This window comes from Plecotus auritus (assembly GCF_963455305.1).
Source record: "Plecotus auritus genome assembly, chromosome: 2".
Taxonomy (NCBI): Eukaryota; Metazoa; Chordata; class Mammalia; order Chiroptera; family Vespertilionidae; genus Plecotus; species Plecotus auritus.
Window position 1 is genome coordinate 75634361 of NC_137771.1, and position 23617 is coordinate 75657977.

The 23617-nt window shown below is 42.1% G+C and overlaps 1 protein-coding gene across 3 annotated transcripts in view; it reads left to right on the plus strand.

Moving 5' to 3' along the window:
- DCDC2 (doublecortin domain containing 2) overlaps positions 1 to 23617 on the plus strand; it is a 181903-nt gene that overhangs the window by 55359 nt on the left and 102927 nt on the right. For all 3 annotated transcript variants that reach the window (XM_080653090.1, XM_080653089.1, XM_080653088.1), the window contains 3 exons: positions 3560 to 3706; positions 5682 to 5736; positions 16514 to 16676. In XM_080653090.1, coding sequence (XP_080509216.1) covers positions 3560 to 3706; positions 5682 to 5736; positions 16514 to 16676 — 365 coding nt within the window. The remainder of the gene's footprint in view (positions 1 to 3559; positions 3707 to 5681; positions 5737 to 16513; positions 16677 to 23617) is intronic.

Below are 23617 nucleotides of genomic sequence, written 5' to 3' on the forward strand. Positions count from 1 at the left end.
AGATTTCTATTAACACAAATAGCTCTATCGTATTATTTTTAATGACTGCAAAATATCCCATTTTATGAGTGTGCCCTAATCTATTTTAATAGTCTACTCTTGATGGAAACTGAGATCATTTCCAACCTTTCACTATTGCATGTTCATGTCTTTGCATATAAATAGAGTTTATCAGCAGAATAAAGTCTAGAAGTGGAATTGTTGTGTCTATTGGTAAATGCATTTTAGATTTTGATAGATACTGCCAACTGTCTTCCAAAGAATTTGTACTGACTTGCACTCTCACTAAAAGTGCTTGAGGGCCTGTTTTACATACTCTCATCTGTGCTGTGAAATTAATATTTTGTCTTTTTACTCATGTTGGGTAAAAATATTATTTTATTTTTGTTGATTTTTATTTATTTAATGTACAATAATGATATCCACTGAGCATTTCTTTTGTGCAATGCATTATTCCAAGTGCTTTATGTTGTTAACTTAATTTATCAATCCTATGAGGTAAGTAGTGTTGTTATTCTCTTTTAATGAAACATAAGACACAGAGGGGGTAACTTACTTGCCCAAGATTATGTAGATAGTGACTAACAGGACTGGATTCAACCAAATTAGTGGACTGTATGACTCCAGAGCCTGTGCTCTTCATTGCTAAGTTATTCTCTGAATAACTGCCAATATTTATCTTCTATTACATATGAACTATCTGTCATGGCCTTTGCATATTTGTCTTATTGTTTTGTAGGCACTCTTTACACATTAGGGAAATTGGCCCTTTGTCATATGTTTTAAATATATTTCCAGTCTGTATTTTTGATACTGTTTATGTTTCTTTTTGCATACAGACATATTGAGTTTTGATGCAGTTGAATTTTCAATCTTTTCTTTTGATCATTAAGTTTTATTACTAGTTTAGGTCTTTCTCACTCCAAGATTATAAAAATATTTTTCTATGTTTTTGTCTCATACTTTTAAATTTCATTTGAAACTTTGATCCTTCTGGGTTTCATTTTGGGATGAGGAGTGAGACAGATCTCAATCCTATATCATAAAAGCTTAATATACCAAGTGTCCAGTCATCCAGTTGGCCATTCAACCAATTAATGCGTGATATGCTAAGGCCGCTCAACCGCTTGCTATGACGTGCACTGACCATCATGGGGCAGACAATCGACCGGTCGACCAGTTGCTATGACATGCACTGACCACCAGGGGGCAGAGGCTTAACGCAGGAGCTGCCCCCGGGTGGTCAGTGCGCTCCCACAGGGAGAGCGCTGCTCAGCCAGAAGCCCTGAGCTGGGCTCACGGCTGACGAGCGCACAGGCAGTGGCGGGAGCCTCTCCTCCCTCTGCAGCAGTGCTAAGGATGTCTGACTGTCGGACATCCCCCAAGTGCTCCCTGACTGTGAGAGGGCACAAGCCAGGCTGAGGGACCCCCCCCAAGTGCACGAATTTTGTGCACCGGGCCTCTAGTTGCTACATATTGATTTTTTTTTAGATATAATTGCGTCTTTTGACATCTACATAAATATAAGCCCACTAAATAAAAAAATATAAAGCATTAAATATATATATATATATATATATATATATATATATATATATATATACACGCACAACTGCATGCCCAAGATATACCTAATCATACATATATTGATATGAACAAACTCATACATAGAAATAAAATTTATGCAAGTAAAAATACAGGAAAGAAAATATAGTTATATGTCCCTGAACATTTGAATACTTAGAGAAAGTTCATTCTTAATATAATGCCAAATACGAGTAAAATTTGGTTGCTGTTGACTTGAGATATGCCCATTTTTCCTTAAGGGAACATTAAAAAATCTTACAGTTAGACCCTACACTGCACATCAATTTATTTATCTATAAAAAGCATTCCATAAAAATTGGTTCAACTTCCTATTTATATTTCTTGTCTTTGTAGCAAAGGAAGAAAGCAGGTCAACAAGAGTCACATAAAGGAAGGCTAAAATCATGGGCTAGGACTTATGCAGGACCTCTTTCCCACCTGTAGAGGAAACCAGTCATATCTTAGCTGTTTCTAGATCCACAGCTATGCTGCCTTTTCATTTCTTGCTATAAAAGTTAATTATGAATTTTGATCTTCCTATTTTGAAGGAAAATGAAAGAAGAATGTCCGGGTCTAAGCCAGTACTTCTCAACCAGGGGAAGTCTCCCCCTTGAGGACATTTAGCAGGGTCTGGAGTCATTTCTGGTAGTCCCAGCTGGGAATGGGCCAGCTACTACTACCACCTAGGGGGTAGAAGCCAAGGGTGCTGTTATCTGCAGTCCACAGGACAGCCTCCCCACCTCTCTAACAGAGCATAGTCTTGTCCAAACAGTGTTCAGCAACCCTGGTTTAGGTCAAGGCAGGAAAACCAGAACCCTGGGTGAAGTGTTAATTTGTAGGAAGAGGAGTACACTGTTATAAAAGAAAAGATCTTGATACTAACTCAACACAAACACATTCCATGATTTTGGTGGCTATTTTCTTTTTACATAATCAGTAAACAAGCAGACAGGTCAATGGACTTTTCATTTCCTTTGCAAATGTTACTAACCTTTATTATGCAGTATAGGAAGCTAGAGAATTTTTGAATGATTTTCTTGAGATCTATCTAGTTGCTCTTGTTTATAACCTTCAAATACCTGCATTGTCTTTCTGTGTAGTTTTCTAGTAGGCTTTCCCCCCCTGTTCTTTAAAGAAATTCTCTGGATACTTTAAATGGTCTACAAAATTATCACTGTTCTTTGAATAAGTAACATATTAATTATAGTTTGCAGCAGCAGTTTTACAGTAAAGGGAGGTTCTTGTGAAATCTATTCTGGGAAGATGAGGGAAGGCAGGGGAAAAAAAGAAAGAAGCAGGAATGTTATGTGGTTCTGCATCATTAATACTGGCAATGGGTTCTTTCACCTCCTGCCCTCTCAACCTCTTGTTTTCTGACCCAGTTTTGTGTGTTTAGATGTAATCTGATGGCTGCTCATATACAGAATGCTTTAGGAGGCATATAATTCTGACAAATAAATTAAGAAAATAGATTTTAAAAGTACTTACCAAATGTAAATAGAAGAATCAAACTCCAACAGAAGCTGGGCTTTATTTAAGTCACTACTTTCTGTATCAGTTAAATCTTCCCCTCTAAAATCTTAATATGGCAGCCACAGGGGATATCATGTTAGATTGTCATTTCATTGGGATGAAACACTGTGCAGCTAGTTAGCAACTGTGTCTGCATTATAACGTTGGCATTTAGTGGAATCTATTTCTTGTCTTTGAAGCAAAGGAAGGACATTCTTCTTTCTTTTTCCTTCAAAATAGGAAGATCAAAATTCGTAATTAACTTTTATAGCAAGAAATGAAAAGGCAGCATAGCTGTGGATCTGGAAACAGCTAGACTTTGAGGCATTTGTAATTCAATAATTGGGATAGTAACAGATGAGCCAAATTAAGAACAGAATGTTTTTATTTACTTTGTAATTTTAAGCAGTTTTTTCAATGCTTGTTAAAATTTGAATTGTTGGCATTCATATTTTGGCAGACTTTATACTTTAGAAGGAAAACTGGTTGAAAGTGGGACAGAGTTGGAGAATGGACAGTTTTATGTGGCTGTTGGCAGAGATAAGTTTAAAAAATTGCCTTACAGTGAATTACTTTTTGACAAGTCAACCATGAGACGGTCTTATGGGTAAGTTTTCATCATTTACTTCTCATACTTTAGTTATTACTTGAAGTAGCATTGAGTCTTTTGCTGACACTAGTATATTTTACATAATCTAGTTTATAAGTTAGACTGCAAAGCATATATGTTATACACTGACCTTTGTTTTTTTGCCATAATTAGAGATTGAGATCTATTGCACAATAATTTTTGGGACTCTATGGAAGATTAAATAGTATATTTTTTACTATATTTTTTTTGCTCTTCACTTACGATTTTATAACAAATATAAAGATTTACTCTTGTGAAGAAGATACATGGCAATTAGCTTCTTTTTAAAAAATATAAATTTTTTATTGATTTCAGAGAAGAAGGGAGAGGGAAAGAGAGATAGAAACATCAATGATGAGAGAGAATCACTGATTGGCTACCTCCTGCATGCTCCATATTGGGGATCAAGCAGGAGCATGTACATACGCAGGCATGTACCCTGACCAGGAATCAAACCTTGACCTCTTGGTTCATAGGTTGATGCTCAACCACTGAGCCACAATGGCAGGCCAATTAGCTTCTTTAAAGCATACATTATTAGAAGTTTTAAGAATCTCTTAACTGTTTACCTAGATAAAGTAATTTTTCAGCTGGTGCATATAAAACATCTAAAAGTGTTTAAAAAACCCATAATATTTTATACACCTTTTAATAATAACTGTAAAATATAAAAACAACACAATTCCACTTGTGCAAAATAAATAAACTGCTTTTATAGTTAATATATGCAAAATTTTATAGATAACAATTGTAATTACTCATAATACACTGTGAACCGTTTTTCTCTATGAAATGTCATATATTGGTGAAAGATGCCTTATTTCAGCCAAGTAGCTGGACCTTATAGGCATGCCTGAGGAACCCTGGCCCCTGGCACATGCTGGGACCCTCCCTTCGGCTTGCTCACGGTGCCCCAGGATCTGCCTCTACTGCAATCTACAGATATTCCGTGACCACTTTGCTATTGGAAACGGAATTTTTTGGTGGTTCTCTGCTAGGGTGGATGATACTTGTAGAGATAGAGCAGAATGTCACCAATATGTTGTCCATTAATTCACAGTTTGTGAAGCCTGATGGAGAACTTAGCTGAGGGTCTCTAGATAAGTATTAGATGAAACCAAATATCAGGGATGTTGTTTAACGTATGCAAGAGCACATGGTTTTCCAGTACTTTAGAATTACTCACCAGCAGACTTATTGCTAACCATCCTTACCCATCCATGAAATCAAATCCTTCCACAGCCTGCCAAGCAACACTGGATTAGTCTGTTGTTAGCTTCAGTGTGTAATTGATGGCAGTGGGAAAACTCTAACTCATGGTGACCTTTCTCAGGCATATTAGTAAGATTACATTTATCTCTGTATCCTCTTATTTACAGAGTTTCAGTTGAGTTCCAGAATAGATCTTTTCCTAATAATATAGACATCTGCGAAACAACATTCCTGTAGTTGAAGAGAGTTTTTATTTTTTGACAAGAGTGACTGGTTTAGAAAGCCCCTGAATATAAATGTCAGTGTGCTACCATTCTGAGCTCCTATCAGAGGCAGACAGCATAGGCGTTTAAAAAGAGAGAGAGATAAATTTATTGTTTTAAACTCAATTTAGCAAAATCATTACTCAGCTTGAGAAATGATTTTTTGAAATTCATATGGAAAATTCAGGGAATTAAATAAAAATGCTGTGAAAGAATATAATGTGGTACTAAAGGTTTATTGTAAGTATCAATTACAATAGTGTGCAGGAAAATATTAAACATCTTTTGGAATGGAATTTTGAAATTTTATGGCGGTCCTTGTGAAATTGGGAAAGTATGTAGTACTTTTGTGAAACACTGATATCAGTAAACAGTTGACTTACAATTTGGGATGACAAATTGGGATGACAATTGTCTTGCATTATAATTATTTGTAAATAACACTCATATTTCTAAATTGCAATTTGTTTTTGCAGTCAGAAAGCTTCTTCACTGCCTCCTATTGTGGGATCCAGAAAGTGTAAAGGGAGTGTAAGTATCAGATGGTTTAATGTCCTATATTTCTGTATAATACATTGAGACTGTCCTTTGGATTTCAATTAAATTTGAAGAAATCAAAGCTAGCTCGTATATAAGCAATTGTGTGAAACAACACTAGGACATTAATGTTACAATTAAGGTCTTACAAGAGAGCTAACATTTTTAGAATATATATTTTGAAATAGGTATCTTTTTCCTTGTATATAGACCTTGATACAATTTATATCACAGTTGAAATCTAGGCAATAATACATAAAACTAGAAGAAATGCTGGGGTAGGTCACATTAGTGGTCCACTCAGTCCTATTTCCTATCTCTGACAAAGACTAAAAAAAAAGTTTTTGTAAGAAAATGGTGATCCTCACATATAGTTCTTTAAAAGATTGAGAATCATTTCAAATATTTATTCCCTATCAGAATTTTTTTCCATTCATCATTCATTCATTTGCTAATTCAGCAAAGTTTATTAAATGCCTATTATGTGGGAACTGTGACACGCAGTTAGTAGGTAATTCCTTAATGTCTTTGTATTTTTCGTCTGTAGTTTTCATGGAGATGAGTTTTATGTCATGCCACAGTGTTGCTTTGACAGAGTACTTCTAGCTAAGGCTTCTCTTTCCACCCTTTTGATTGAATTTCCAGACCCGTAGTAGTCAGGACTGATTTGATATTTCCCCTCTCTGAATTAAGGAAGCAAAATTCTTATTATGGGGTTTTATGAAATAAATGGCTGTTTGGCAATGATACTGCTTCCTAGTGATGATTTAGATATCTCTCCATCCTTTTGGTTATATCATGTGAATTTCTTGAAAAATAGAAAAATAAATTTGCCTGAAGAAGTAGTGCTGAACTCAGCATAACAAACAGCAAACCTTTATTAGCCACTCATTCACTGGGACTCATACAACTTATGACAAAGCACTTGCCCCTCAAGAAACAATTTCTTCAGTACAATCTCACTGAAATAGAGAAGATATCTTGAAAAGGTAACCAACAAGCTAAACACCAAATTTGTGATGGGACTGGTAAACATGAGAGGGACAGAAGGCATCAATGTGCATTGGTCAAAATACATGGAGAAAGTTGAATTAGAGATATGCCTTTGAGGACTGTTTAAGATTAAGGCAAAGTCAATGAGGGGGGAAGGGCTTCAGATAGAAGGAACAGTGTGAGGAAAGGAGAAGCAATAATACTGGCTGATATTTAGTGAACACTATGACAGTGTCTTTACAGGTGTGATTTACTTAATCTTCACCCCATGAGGCAGGTACTATTATTACTTCATTTAAAAATAAGAAAAGGAAGCAGACCATGGAAGTACCACATCAAAGGCTTCTGTTGAACAACTGGCAGGGGAGGGATTGCAACCAGGTGGCCTTCCTGGAGGAAGCTTGTGCTTCTGACCCCAGGGAACAATGAGTTGCTCAGGCTGACTGGAACAGAAGGTCTTTCTTCTGTGGTGTGGAGGCTGATGTGCCTGAAATGGTAGTGATGGAAGTGTTAGATGACTTGGAATGTCAGAATGAGGAATCTAATCTTTATCTTTAAGTAGAGGGCAGCTCATGAGGGCTTCTGAGAGGTGAACATGCTAATCCAAATCCATTCTAGGAAGGTTAGATCTTTTATGTGCAGAAAGACTTAATGTGGTGACAGGCCATAGGTGAGATGTCAGTTATGCTACAATTATAAGCAATGGCCTTGGTATCCTATATAATAAAAGCCTAATATGCAAATTATCCCTTCAACTGGGAGTTTGACCAGGGGGCAGGGCCAGCCGGCCAATGCCCATGGCCCCTGCCCCCAGCTGGCCCAGTCCCAGCCGGTTGCAGAGGTAGACAGCCTGGGAAAGTGAGGCCCTGGCCCTGGCCAGCAGCCAGCAGCCACTAGGGACCCTACCCATGCACGAATTTCATGCACTGGGCCTGTAGTCAAGTGATAAGAGTCTAGACTGAGTAGGTGGTAGAAGTAGCAGGAGGTGACTACTGCTCAGGAACAAATGAAAGATTGCTTGGTGATTGGACACATGGGGTTATTGGATAGGTTAGAAGTAAAGATAACTGCAAGTTTTTAAGCTTGGATGCCTGAGAAAATGGTAATACAATGGCCAAGAAAAAGGCAGTCAGGAAAAATAATGACCTGCTTAAGTTGGAAGTGTCATCATGAAATCTAGTAGAAATGTTCAGCAAGCAATTATAAATGATGGAGTCTGAGGCCTGATGTGGTCATCAGATGTAGATTTGCAAGTTCATCCACATTATGGTCATAGTTGAAGAGCAGACACCTGTCATTGTAGTGTTCTTTTCTGGCACCCAGCATAGCCAGGCCTCGCCATGCTGTTCAGTGAGAGGATGGGTGAGTGGCACCTGGAGAGAGAGTGCAGTGAGAACCACAGAGGACCCAGGTTTGAGACAATTAATAAGGGTAGAGAGAGAAAGAAGATGGAGAATATTCCAATGGTTGAAAAATATGTTAGCTACTATAAAGCTAAATAAACCCATGAATTTAGGGTTTGGAAATTTTTTTTCCTCTTGTTCTTCTTCAGGACTTTGGAGTGGAGTCTCTTCTGTGTGCCAGGCAAATATGAGCTCATTCATTCTCCCATTACAACTGGAAGAGTGATGACTAAACAGAGACTTAGTGTAGTTGAATAAGTGACCCTAGGTCACAGGGAAAGGTGATGTCAGAACCAAGATCATGGCTCAACTCTTTGCATTCACAATAAAAATGAACTTTGGAATTATATGCTTACTACTCTGTAATTTGGAATGTCTAAAATATTTATTTAAAATGCATTTTCTGCTTTAAAATTCATGTGCAGGAGGCACTTACATGCAATTTAAAATTTGTGCTATAAATATTGTGTCATCTAATAATGATTGATTAGGTTTCCATGTATTTGGTGTGGAACTAAGCCCCAGGGAGACAGTGATGAGCAAAGAGACATGGTGCTTTCTCTTGGTTTGTGGTCTAATTGGGGAGACAAAGGTTAAATGATTCTACAAATACACAGATAATAACGTGATGAAAATGAAAGAACAGTGCTGAGGAATATGAGAGGCAATCACAAGAGAACTACCTTAGATAGGTGTATCAGGAAAGGCCTCTTTGAGTAAGTGACCTGTAATGACAGACTATTTCCATCTCATAGAAAGCAAAGACTCAGAATTATATTTCCATGCTCTGACTTAGAAAAATAAAATGATAGCAGAGTTTGTTCCTCTTTCCAAAATGCTCCCAAAGCAGGCTACACATTTGTCCATCCATTCATCTGCTCATTCAGTTATCCACTCAACACATTTATGTAGCACTTACTAAGTGCCAGGAACTACTCTAGGTACCAGGCATATAATGGTGAACAGATAGGCAGGTTTCAGACCTGATGGAACTTTCATTATCAGATGGTACAGGTGCAATGTGTTAACTAAAACATGGCAGGGAACCTACGGATAAAAGTTCTCTGAGATAGAGAGTTTAATGATAGAGCTTGTTATACAAAGCTGGGGCAGGGGAGAAAAGAGCCTTTACAGCAGAGGAAGAATTACATAGGCCCTTGGTAATGAGCTTGGCAAGTGAGGAGGGCAGGAAGAAGGCCAATGTGGTCTGAGATAAAATCGGCAGGCAGCGCCTGAACCTGGGTTTGGGTTTTATTCCTTGATAGGATACCATTTGAGGGTTAGAAGAAGAGGGTGATACCATTTGCTTTACATTTTGAAAAGACCATTCTGGCCATGGTGTCTACAGAAAGTGAGTTGGGGCAAGAATAGGAGCAGGAGGCTGTGGGACAGCTGGTGTCCAGGCATGTGATGCAGGTGACTTGGACAGGTGACAGCAGGGGAAATGAGCATCTATAATAATTCTTCTCTGAATATGTTGTAATGGTCTGTTGTTATTGGTTGATACATTCATCACAGGCATTTACTGAGTACATTTTAGTGCTTGGTGGGTAGCGGGAGGCAGAGATTCCTGAGAAAACACTGAACATATAGAGGAGGAAAGAGAAACAAATACACAATATATTTAATATTAGTTAGTGAGAAGCTTGATGAAAAATGCATCAAGACATGAGAAGAGCCCTAACTGGTTTGGCTCAGTGGATAGAGCGTCGGCCTGCGGACCGAAGGGTCCAGATTCGATTCCAGTCAAGGGCTTGTACCTTGGTTGTGGGCACATCCCTAGTAGGGGGATGTGCAGAAGGCAGTTGATCTATGTTTCTGTCTCATCGATGTTTCTAACTCTCTATCCCTCTCCCTTCCTCTCTGTAAAAAATCAATTAAATATATTAAAAAAAAAAAAAAGACATGGGAAGAGCCCGGCTGGTGTGGCTCAGTGGTTGAGTGTCGACCTAGAACCAGGAGGTCATGGTTTGATTTTTGGTCAGGGCACAGGCCCGGTTTGCAGGCTTGATCCCCAGTTAGGGACATGAAGGAGGCAGCTGATCAATGATTCTCTCTCATCATTGATGTTTCTATCTCTCTTTCCCTTCCTCTCTGAAATCAATAAAAATACATTTAAAAAAAAAAGACATGGGGAGAGAAAGTGCCATAACATCCTGGTGGGTGGTGTAAACCTCTTTTATGAGGTTATATTTGAACAGAGAGGAATACCAAAACCTGGTTAGTGGATGTGTTCGTGACTGGCTGACTGGCAGTGAACCACACAGAGAGGACATCTTAGGTCAGAATTCCAGAGTCACAAACTCTATTTTTAACAGAAAGATTCATTTACTCCTTTCCTTTAATCAATTGGTTCCTTGGAGAATGCATGTGTTTTTAAGAGCATTAACTGTGTGGCACTGAATTGGGAGGGTGAGTGAACTGGACTCTGGGAAAGTTGGCTTTAAACTTGGGGATCTACTGCCAAATCAGCGGGAAAAGCATCCCTGAACTCATGGTGCACATCAAAGGATACACAGACCTGGATTTTAGGAATTCATTTTTCCCCACAGCTTTCTAGGGATTGCTCTATTGCATAATGAAGGGGAGTGTGGTTAGGGCTTGACAGAACTTTAAAGAGAGAGAGAGAAAGCTGCCACAGTTTGCTGGTGCATCAGTGACTTGGTCAACAGAGTTCCACCCTTGTGGTAGGGAATGTGAGGAGCAAGGGGTTCTTGGGGTCAAGCAGATCCTTTCAAATCAGCCAGGAAATGCCTTGCACAAAGCAGGACAAGACCAGAAGCCACCCTGATACAGACTCCGAGTGCTGGGGAAGTTACAGAAATGAGCAAATTTAGACTATTTTTATTATATACTAGAGGCCCGGTGCACGAAATTTGGCCTGCACCCTCAGCCCGGCCTGCACCCTCTTGCAATCCGGGACCCCTTGGGGGATGTCCAACTGTGGCTTTAGGCCTGATCCCATCTGGGACCGCTGGCTCCTAACTGCTCACCTGCCTGCCTGCCTGATCACCTCTAACTGCTCGCCTGCCTGCCTGATTGCCCCTAACCACTCACCTGCCTGCCTGATCGCCCCTAACCACTCTGCCTGCCTGCCTGATCACCTATAATGCTTGCCTGCCTGCCTGATTGCCCCTAACCACCTCTTCCTCGGCCCCCCACTGCCACAGCTTCATCCGGAAGGACATCTGGAATGATGTCCAGAAGGTCGTTAGGCTGTCCGGTCTAATTAGCATATTACACTTTTATTATTATAGATTTTTTACAGAGAGGAAGGGAGAGGGATAGAGAGTTAGAAACATCGATGAGACAGAAACATTGATCAGCTGCCTCCTGCACACCCCACACTGGGGATATGCCCGCAACCAAGGTACATGCCCTTGACCGGAATTGAACCTGGGACCCTTCAGTCCACAGGCCGATGCTCTATCCACTGAGCCAAACCAGCCAGGGCTTATTATAGATTTTTTCATTCTCACCTGAGGATATGTTTTATTTTGTTTTGTGTTTTTAAAAAATATGTTTTTATTGATTTTTTTTTTAGAGAGAAAGGAAGGCAGACAGATAGTGAGATAGAAATATTGATGATAGAGAAACATCAATTGGCTGCCTTCTGCACATCCCCTCCTGTGGAAAGAGCCTGTAATCTGGGCATGTGCCCTGACTAGGAATCGAACCTTCCACTTTTTGGTGTATGGGACAACACTCCTACCAACTAAGCCACTCAGCCAGAGCAGTTGTGAATATTTTTAAGTTGTGGCCCTAACCTTGAAAACAAAAAGAAGATTTAAGTGAATTGTCTTAAGTTTTATAAAGTTTGAAAAATAAACCCATCAGGAAAAGGCTGTTCTCTAGCTGTGAGGCAACTTCGTGTAGAATCAGAGCGCCCTCTAGTGGGAGAGGTGCAAAATCAGAGAAGTATTTGAAAGTTCAAGCCGAAGACTTTTTTTCTTATGATTATATGGCTAATACATCTTGTCATCAATGATTTACAAATTAAGATATTATAATTGTTAAGGTTTTTGTTTAAAAGACACCCACATGATTATCCACATATCACAAAGTCACTGTGAAGCAAGAAAAGTTCCACATGCTCCTAAAATGCCATTTACCTGGCGGAGAAGCTGTGTTCAGCATGGATGGGAGGGCTTCTCACACTTGCTCTCACCAGATGCTCAAGTGAGAGCAGCTCCAGTCTGAGTCCTGTCCAGTTCCTGCTCTTCAAGTCCTCCTCCCAGGAGCGTACCTGAGACACAGGTGGTGAAGGCTGCTCCAATAGGCAAAACCCTCACAGAATTATTTTAAACTTGATGTTTTATGACATGTTTTTGTGGGGGCTGGAAATGAGTTTCTGTAGTAATGAAATAAACCTGAGCTGTTTGGATTTTGTTGGACATTGCTTTGGGAACTACTTAAAAATCCCAGTTTCTGTAGAGTGAGGGTGATAGAAGGGCTCTTGTTAGTTTTTTTCCCCAAAATATATTTTTGTTGATTTCAGAGAGAGGAAGGGAAGGGGAGAGAGATAGAGACATCAGTGCTGAGAGAGAATCATTGATGGTTTGCCTCCTACACATCCTCCACTGGGGATGAAGCCTGCAACCCAGACATGTGCCCTGACTGGGTATGGAACCATGACCTCCTAGTTCATGGGTCGACGCTCAACCACTGAGCCACACCAGCCAGGCTCTTGATATTTTTTTTTTGCTAGTTTGAGCTAGAACTTTGCTATTCCTGTCAGATAAGCTGAGATGTGTGTGAGGCAAAAGGCAGGACAGTGGTTTAAGTATCACTGAGGCTGAGTTTTTGCATAGGACATGCTGTAAAATTAGCTGCTTCTTGATTCCTTCCACTGTGTCACTTCCAGGTGGCTGTTTTTAGGGAACCATACAATATAATAGCTGTTTCTAGTGCCTTGGCATCAAGAAGCTCCTGTGTAACAGAAAAATCAGACCTGGGTAATCTTGAGAAACTGAGTTCCTTTATTATCTATAAAGTGACGACAATGATATCTATCTATAAATTTGGTAAATATTTGTGTTAATGGGTACTTAGCACATAAGAGCTACTCAATAACATTGTGTCATCAACTGGCATAGCTGTGTGAGATGGCAAAACTAACTTTCCTATTCACTCTGCTCCCAAAATAGCAACGGCTATCTATGTGCCCAAGTAATTAGCCACAGGTGGAAGTCCCCAAAAGAAGGAAAATTTCCTTCTTCATTCCTTTATTCTTCTCTCTCTCTTTCTCTCAGGATATATGTATCTCCCTATATATCCTAATATATAAAAACCCGGGTCTGTTACAACTGAAGTCTCGACCAACTGGAAGTCAGTCCTGCAGTCAGCGCTGGGTTGCCATGGCGACCGAGCACTGACTGCTACAGCTGCAGGCGTGGTGACCCAGCACTGACTGCTGAGGGGGCTGCAAATCAGGCCCAGAGAGAGGCCTGAAGAGAGAAGCAGGGTCTGATCCATAGCCTCTGTGGCAGCTGTTGATCAACACTTGCCTCTCTCTTTCTCTCCGGGCCTGGCCAGCAGCTGTGCCTCCATTTCTCTCCAGGCCTCCACCAGGGCTGCTGATCAGTACCGCCTTTCTGATCAGGCCTCATTGATAGGCCCAGAAACACTGACTGGCATAGAAACCAACCAATCTGAACCAAATTGGCTGGCAGGGGAAGGCAGTTGCGGGGGGGCGGGGACCAGGCTTGCAGGGGAGGGCAGTTGGGGGTGACCAGGCTGGCAGGGAAGGGCAGTTGGGGGCAATTGGGCTGGCAGGGGAGCAGTTAGGTGTTAATCAGGTTGGTAGGGGAGCAGTTAGGGGGTGATCAGGCAGACAGGCAGGTGAGCGGTTAGGAGCCAGCAGTCCCGGATTGTGAGAGGGATGTCCGACAAGGGGTACCAGATTGGATAGGGTGCAGGCTGGGCTGAGGGACACCCCCCCAGTGCATGAATTTTGTGCATCGGGCCTCATATGTATATAATTTCTTATATACTTTTTATATTAACACTTTAGGTGAATCAACATTTTTAAAAGGATAAGCATTTAAATTATTAACCAATCTTCTAATTACAAAACAATTTTTCCCTTGTTCTCAGTTTTTGTTCTTACAAAGTGCCTTGTGAGTAGTCATTACTGAGTAGTGCATGAGCAACAGTTTCCAAAGTCGTGCCCTATATAGTTATTGGAATCGACTATTCTTTCTTGATGATCCACAATCACCATTCTGAATGTCACTACCAGAAATGTGGTAAAGCAGAATTTTCTGAATGTTCAACAAGAGAGTTTTTAAAATTATATAACCCCTAGGCATTCCATTCCAGGATGGGGCTCTGCTTCTCCGTTGTTACATCCCTCTGTGAACAAGACTTTTCCCAGAGAGCTGTAAAACCTGTTGTGCCGAGATCCAAAGCTTCTCATTCACAACGCTTCATTTTAGTCCCTGAAAGTTCCACAGCATCTCTGAACATTCCCGTAGGCTTGCTAGAGGGGTTACTCCTTTCATTCAAGGCTTTTACAGTTTTTAAATCTTGGGATGAATAGATATAGTTGGAAATAGACTGGAATATGAGACCTGGCTGATAGTTTCAGATTCTCCTCTATAATCATATTATCTATTTCTTCTGCCAGGCAATTTATGGCCTTTCAAGAGAGAATCATTGAAGAAAAGAAAAGGAATAAAAAACACACCACAGCTCTGGTAGCAGTTAATGCAATAATTAAATGGAAACTGTATGTTTAAATTGCAGTCTGAATAGGAAATTAAATTATGCAAAAAAGTGTTATAGATTCAGACATATTTTATACTCTTAATAAATCTATGCATAATTCATTTTCTTGTAGGCTGTGACAAAATAGCATAAATAACTTCATTTGTAAGGCTGTGAATTTTGCTGTTCTTAATTGGGTGATGGCTAAAACTATTTAAATACTTTTCAATGACTGAATATATAAATGTTTAAAGTGAGCAGTTATAATAGGTTTCCAGGCAGATTTGTTTATTTAATATTACTACATTTATTTTTAGATACTAGCATAGTACAAATATTGCATAAAGATTGCACCCAATATGTGTGTTTGATAGGATTTTAAGAAAAATATATGATCTCTTTGCTCTTATAGAAAGCACTCTGATACTCATTGAATGAATACTATGTCAGGCACAGTACCAGTTACTTTATAAACTGGACCATTTCATTCTTATTATAGACCTAAAGGGCGGTACATTAACTCCTTTTAACGGATGAGGAGACAGGCCAAACAAGGGAGGAACTAGCCCAAGTTCCCATAGGTGATTACTGGCAGAGCAGTGGCTCTGAGCCAGATATTTTGGGTTTCTAAAACTTACATTTTTTTTTCCATTACCTGCAGCTTCACACCTTACACACTCAGGTAAGTTTAGCACCGGAGCATCTGAGAGTCAAGGTTGTCTTGTTAGGAGGGAGTCTCTTGCTGTAGCAATGGCCACACAAGTAGCTGAGATCAGCACAGCTGTCCCTTGAGCACTAACAGTAACCACCACTGTAGTGGCTATTATGTGGTTCCACAGGAGCCATACTTGGGCCAGTGACAGGAGCCGCTAAAACTCAACCCCACCTTTCTGCTGAGGAGCCCACTTTGCAGACCAAGGTCTTCATTTCCAGAAGTATTCGGGGACTAGAGGCAACCACTGGAGGTGTGATCATAGGTGCTGCCTTTCAGAAATGTGGACATGTGGTCTTGAACTGCTAGGGTCTATGTTGCTCTGGATTTGCAATTCATAGAGACCATTGCAGTCACCAACAGATGAGTAAATATTGGAGATTTCTACAAGTGCTATGTATGTCTCTTCAAATGACTATCTCTATACGTTCACAGTGACAACTAGTTAAGAAGGTATTTCTTGATTAACTGATCAAGCTGAGGATTGTCCCTATTCCTCATTTAATAGGTAGCTGCTGATTCTTCAGAAAGCACAGGAGGGAGGGGATGGTTAAGGCAGAGGGCCTGCTGTGCTCTTTGCTGGGGGCATGACCTTGGACAAGGCTTACTTCCTAAGTCCTAAGCCTCCTTTTCTCCTCTTTACAATGGGGTGACAACAGTACCTGTCTCACGGGAGTATGAAGATTGAGTGACTTAATTTTATAGAATACATGGTAATATTAACTAATCAACAATCGTTATTTTTCTTCTTCTTCCTCTTCCAGACCCTTCTTTTGCCACTAGAAAGAGTTAATTGTAGGTATTAAAATGGACAGAAGCAGAATCAGCACAATGCATCCATCTCTAGCCCCTGCCCTATTTACCTAATGCCTAGTTAATGACTTTTTTTTTTTTAATAGGAATCACTTTGGGAGTTCATTAGCCAATAATAAGGGTCTAATCTTTTGCCACTTAGGGAAATGATCGCCAATCTAAGTCAACTGTAGGATCCAGCGACAACTCATCTCCTCAGCCCCTAAAGAGGAAAGGGAAAAAAGAGGATGTGAATGTAGAAAAACACACAAAAGGGAAACAAAATCTAAAGTTAAAGAACTCACCACAACCAATTCCAGACAGTGGTAAGTTAGTTGTTATTATTATATTGTTGTTATTGATTATTTTTAGGTTAAGGCTGTGATACAATTTTAATGCTTAAAGAGGTCTATTTGTTCCTCTGGACACACAGAAGATATTCCTACTTGTCATACATGAGTTTTCACAGAAGACCATGTGTGTGTGAGAGATGCTGCTTTTCAGGATTAATTTCTATTTGTAATTAGAGGTTGTGCTACAAAGGCATGTGTTTTGAGGTGAAATATTTCTATAGCGATCTTACAAAACAAAGTAAATTTTACCATCCTGTGTTCCTACTGAAAGTGCTTAATTAACATTTTTTACATTGATCTCTCTTACTTGTGTGTCTACAACCTTTGTTCACATTCATTATGAATTACCTTTTAGTCACAGATCGCTTCCCACCCCCCCAAAAAAAAGTTTTATGAATTTTGCTGATACCCAAGAGAATAAACACACAAAACTTTACTAGTAAATAATATTTACCAGAATTAGTTATGTATCTTACATTACCAGGCAAGAGCTTGTCTAAATAATATTTTAAAAAGATGTCTTGAGATTAAGTTAAATGAACAGGCTAAATGAGTGAGCTAATTACATAGAGAAGAAAGAGTAGAAGGTGTTTAAATCTTCAAAGGTTGAAATGATGGAGATTAGCTGGAAGCTGAGTGTTCTAAATTCTTGTTCTAGTTCTGCTGTTGATCCTGGACACGTCACTTAACATTTTTGGGCCCCATTAGCCCTCTGCAAAGTGTGCGTTCATATTAAGATTTATCCTTAAAGTTTTGCTTGTCCTTAATTTCACAAACTTAAAAGACAAGACCCAGGGACACCAGGGTGAAATCCAGCCAACAAATGTTTATTGAATGCTTATTGTATAGCAGACACCAAAGGAAAAAAAGCTAGCCATAAGAATTGTGAATTTTCCCATTAGGTTTTTGTGACAAAAGGCTCTTATAGGTTTCATTACAAACTTGAGCATTAAAACTATTTTAGTTTAATCAATGTATACTGGATAATGACACTCCCAAGGTCATGAGCTATGTCTTTTTTAAAAATATATATTTTTATTGATTTCAGAGAGGAAGGGAGAGGGAAAGGGAGAGATAGAAACATCAATGATGAGAGAGAATCATCGATCGGCTGCCTCTTGCATGCCCCCTACTGGGGATCAAGCCCGCAACCCGGGCATGTATCCTTGGCCAGAATCAAACCTGGGACCCTTCAGTCAGCAGGCCAACTCTCTATCCACTGAGTCAAACTGGCTAGGGCTGTGTTATGCCTTACTAGTTTATTTTTTTAATCCCCAACAACTTGCACATATCTCATAGATATGAGACACTTTAATAAATACTGAGAAATGAATGATGGAAGTTATAAAATAGAGAAATCTTTGTAATACTTTGAAACTCACTAAGGAACAGGACCCAGTTTTAACTTTTCATGAATTATTTTATACTAGAGGCCCGGTGCACGAAATTCATGCACGGTGGGGGGGGGGGTGGTCCCTCAGCCCAGCCTGCACCCTCTCCAATCTGGGACCCCTCGAGGGATGTCCGACTGCCCGTTTAAGCCCGATCCCAGGGGGATCGGGCCTAAACAGGCAGTTGGACATACCTCTCACAATCCAGGACTGCTGGCTCCCAACTGCTCGCCTACTTGCCTTCCTGATTGCCCCTAACCGCTTCTGCCTGCCAGCCCGATCACCCCCTAACCACTCCCCTGCCAGCCTGATTGATGCCTAACTGCTCCCCTGTCAGCCTGTTTGCCCCTAACTGCCTTCCCCTGCAGGCCTGGTCACCCCTAACTGCCCTCCCCTGCAGGCCTGGTACCCCCCAACTGCTCTTCCCTGCAGACCCAGTCACCCCCAACTTCCCTCCTCTGCCGGCCAGGTCACCCCTAACTGCCCTCCCCAGCAGGCTTGATCACCCCCAACTGCCCTCCCTTGCAGGCCTGGTCCCTCCCAACTGCCATCCCTTGCTGGCCTGATCGCCCCCAACTGCCCTCCCTTGCAGGCCTGGTCCCTCCCAACTGCCCTCCCCTGCTGGCCATCTTATGGTGGCCATCTTGTGTCCACATGGGGGCAGGATCTTTGACCACATGGGGGCAGCCATCTTGTGTGTTGGAGTGATGGTCAATCTGCATATTACTCTTTTATTAGATAGGATAGAGGCCTGGTGCATGGGTGGGGGCCAGCTGGTTTGCCCTGAAGGGTGTCCCGGATCAGGGTGGGGGTTCCCTTGGGGTGTGGGGCAGCCTGGGTGAGGGGCCTGTGGTGGTTTGCAGTCCAGCCACGCCCCCCGGAGACCCAAGCAGAGGCCCTGGTATCTGGGATTTATTTATCTTCTACCATTGAAACTTTGTAGCCTGGAGTGGAGCCAAGCCTTCTGCTCGCTCCGTGGCATCAGCCATTTCTGTTGGGATTTATGTATCTTCTATAATTGAAACTTTGTAGCCTTAAGTGGAGGCCAAAGCAGGCCAGGGCTGCAGAAGCTTGGCTTCCTCCATCGCTGCGGGCAACCCTAGCCTCCTGCTCTCTCCAGCTCTGTGGCTGCTGCCATTTTTGTTGGGATTTATTTATTTTCTATAATTGAAACTTTGTATCCTTAAGTGGAGGCCTGGGCTGGCCAGGGTGTGTGGAAAGCTTGGCTTCCTTCATCACCGGGGGCAACCCTAGCCTCCTGCTCTTTCCAGCTCCATGGCTGTCGCCATTTCTGTTTGGATTTATGTATATTCTATCATTGACACTTTGTAGCCTTGAATGGAGGCCTGGGCCAGCAAGGGCAGGTGGAAAGCTTGGCTTCCTCCATTGCCGGGAAAACACAAGCCTCCCTCCTGCTCTCTGTGGCTGCAGCCATCTTGGTTGGGTTTATTTGCATATTCCCTCCTGATTGGCTGGTGGGCGTGGCTGGTGGGCATGGCTTGTGGGTGTAGCAGAGGTATGGTCAATTTGCATATTATTCTTTTATTAGATAGGATAAAAGGCTTTTTAATAAAATATTACTTCCTTATTTTCTGTGAGGCTCTTATTAGTTCATGAAGATCCCAACTCCTACTTCCAATATGTTTTTTTAAAGTCTTTAGGTTTAGTAGTTGTCCCTCAGAAGAAAGGGAAGCATCATCTTGTTAGATTTCTAATTTGAAGAAATTTGGGGCCACAAGATGCTGTATCAATATTTCCCTCTTTCACAAGAAAGTAACGTTTATTAAAAAGTTGAATTATCAGTACTTTTGCTTTTGTGAAAATCCACAAACAGTTTTTAACAAAAACTGTATCTTTGGGGATTAAAATAACAAAAATATATTGAATATTGAAGCAAGTCATATTTTAAATGTGCTAAGAAATGATAGAATCAATGAACAAAATGAGTACTTTACCTAAAAGATTAAAATTTTTTAAAAGAACCAAACAGAAATTCTGGACAATGAAGGACTCAATAAAAGAAATCAAGAATGAACTAGTGAGCACAGGAAATAGAACTGACCAGATGGAGGAAAGAATTAGTGATATCAAAGATAGAAACCTAAAAATGATGCAGAGGGAAGAAGAGAGAAACTTGAGTACAAAGAAAATGAAAGAACTCTCCAAGAACTATGACTCCATCAGAAATAGCAATCCTAATATATAAAAACCCTGGGTTGTAACATCCAGTAACGACCCAGGCTTGACCAACTGGAAGTCATTCCTGCAGTCAGTGCTGGGTTGCCACGCTGACTGCTTCTGCTGCAGGCCTGGTGCCCCAAAACTGACTGCTGAGGGGGCTGCGAATGAGGGCCAGAGAGAGGCCTGAAGAGAGAAGCAGGGACTGATCCATTGCCTCTGTGGCAGTTTTTGATCAGGACTTGCCTCTCTCTTTCTCTCCCAGTCTGGCCAGCAGCTGCATCTCCATTTCTCTCCAGGCCTCCACCAGGGCTGCTGATCAGCCCCGCCTTTCTGATCAGGCTCCGTTGATAGGTCCAGAGACGCTTACAGGCATAGAAACCGACCAGTCAGAACCAAATCTGGGTGAACTGTGAGGAGCCAATGGCTGCCAAGGAGGTGGAGCTTTTGACGCTGACTGGCATAGAAACCGACCAATCAGAACCAAATTGGCTGGCAGAGGAGGGCACTTGGGGGTGAGATCAGGCCTGCAGGGGAGGGCAGTTGGGGGCGAGATCAGACCGTCGGGAGGGCAGTTGGGGGCAACCAGGCTGGCAAGGGTAGGGCAGTTAGGGACAAGATCAGGTTGGCAGGGGAGGGCCATTGGGGGCGAGATCAGGCCGGCAAGTGGAGGCAAGTTAGGGACAAGATCAGGCTGGCAGTGGAGGGCCTTTGGGGGCGAGATCAGGCCAACAGGGGAGGGCAGTTGGAGGCAACCAGGCCAGCAGGGGAGGGCAGTTGGGGGCAAGATCAGGCCAGCAGGGGATGGCAGTTGGGGGCGCCATCAGGCCGGCAGGGGAGGACAGTTGGGGGCGATCAGGCAGGCAGGCAGGCAAAGGGGTTAGGGGCAATCAGGCAGGCAGGCAGAGACAGTTAGGAGCAATCACGCAGGCAGGCAGGTGAGCAGTTAGGAGCCAGTGGTCCCAGATTGTGAGAGGGATGTCCGACTGCCTGTGAGATCGGGCCTAAATCGGCAGTTGGACATCCCTCTCACAATCTGGGACCACTGGCTCCTAACCGCTCACCTGCCTGCCTGCCTGATTGTCCCTAACTGCCTTTGCCTGCCTGCCTGATTGCCCTTAACCCCTCTGCCTGCCTGCCTGATCGCCCCTAACCTCTCTGCCTGCCTGCCTGATCGCTCCTAACTGCCCTCTCCTGCCAGCCTGATCTTGTCCCCAACTGCTCTCCCCTGCTGGCCTGATCTTGCCCCCAACTGCCTCTGCCTGCCTGATAACCCCTAACTACCCTCCCCTGCTGGCATGATCTCACCCCCAACTGCTCTCCCCTGCCAGCCAATTTGGTTCTGATTGGTCGGTTTCTACGCCAGTCAGCGTCAAAAGCTTCGCCCCTTAGGCAGCCATTGGCTCCTCACAGTTCACCCAGATTTGGTTCTGATTGGTCAGTTTCCAAGTCCAGTCAGTGTCTCTGGGCCTATCTCTGGGCCTGATCAGAGAGGCGGGGCTGATCAGCAGCCCCCGTGGAGGCCCTGAGAGAAACAGAGGTGCGGCTGCTGGCGAAGCCTGGAGAGAAAGAGAGAGGCAACAGCTGATCAACAGCTGCCACGGAGGCTGTGGATCTGACCCTGCCTCTCTCTCTGGGCCTCTCTCCAGGCCTGATCTGCAGCCCCCTCTGCAGTCATTGCTGGGTCGCTGCACCCTCACTGGTGGCAGTCAGTGCTGGGTCGCCATGGCAACCCAGCACTGACTGCAGGACTGACTTCCGGTGTTCGGTTGAGCCTTTGGTCATTTTGGACTTTACGGATCCTGGGTTTTTATATATTAAGATTGCTCTTTCTGATGGAGTCATAGTTCTTGGAGAGTTCTTTCATTTTCTTTGTACTCAAGTTTCTCTCTTCTTCCTCTGCATCATTTTTAGGTTTCTATCTTTGATATCACTAATTCTTTCCTCCATCTGGTCAGTTCTATTTCCTATGCTCTGTAGCTCATTCTTGATCTCTTTTATTGAGTCCTCATCTCCAGAATTTCTGTTTTGGTTCTTTTTTAATGTTTAATCTTTTTGGTAAAGTACTCATTTTGTTCACTGATTTTTTTTCCTGAGTTAATTAAATTGTCTATTTGTGTTTTCTTGCATCTTGTTGAGTTTTTTTCAGAACTGCAATGTTGTATTCTGTCATTTAAGTCATGTATTCCCATGTCTCTAAGTTTGTTTTCTGGAGCATTTTCCTTCTGAGTTCCCTTGTTACCTTGATTATTCATGGTGCTTGATGGATTCTTTTTCTGTCTAGGCATCTTTGGATAAGTGGCACTTCTCTAATAGATTGATAATTACAAGTCTTTCTATTGTTTTCCAGTAGGTGGTGCTGAATCACAAGGTTTTTGTTTGTTTGTTTGTTTAGTTCTCTTCTCTGGCTTTTCAAATCTCCTGGGATGGTGGAAAGTGGCCTGTGCTCCCTGGAAATATGGGTGCCTCTCCTGTGATCTGGTCACCCCAGTCTCAGAGGACTAACCTGTAGGGGAATATGGTGGGTGATGTGGCTCAAATTTGTGAAATCCCATTGCTGCCTCTCACAAACACAGATGCTGCAGGCAGTGTAGCTGCAATACATAGGGGTAGGGTGAGCTGGGGGAACCCAGCTGCCTCTTCTGTTGCTTTACCCTCCTGACAGTGGCGACCAGTAAACCTCCATGGCATCCCCCCTCCACCCCACTTGAACCTGAGATTATTAACAAAGTCCACCCTTTGCTCAGGGAAAATGTGATTGTGTAGTACCAGTTCTAGGATTTTCATATAATGTGCTCTGCTACCGGACACCAAGGGTGGAGGGAGGCATGTTTTAGGAGGTTAAGAGGTAGCCAGGCTCTGTGGCTTTGTTTTTGTGTCTTGAATGCTGCACCTCTGTGCTTTGTCCCTGCCCAGGTCTCTGAGCTCAGCCATAGCTTGTACTGCCCCTTCCTACAAGAATGCTCACTGAATTTCCTTACTCCTCTGAGCTGAAGGGAGTACCAGCCACAACCTGATTCCTCCCCTCTACCCACTGTGAGCTCTCTGCTTCAGGGCTGCGTCTGTGTGGCTCGCCTTAACTTTTCTCCCTTCTCACCTCCCAGATTTGGCCCCACTTGCCCACCTTTACATGTTTCAATGCATGGATCTCTCAGATGTGTTTGTGCATTGAGCAGGGAATTTTTTGTTGAATTATAGCTATTTAAATTGTTGGAACTTCAAAGGGAGAGATCAAGTGGATCTTTTACCCACCATTCCTCTCTAATTTTTTTTCCCCAGTAAAAGGCTTATACACTGATACAGAAGCACATAAAATAGTTTAAGTGAAGCATTTTGTACCTTTTT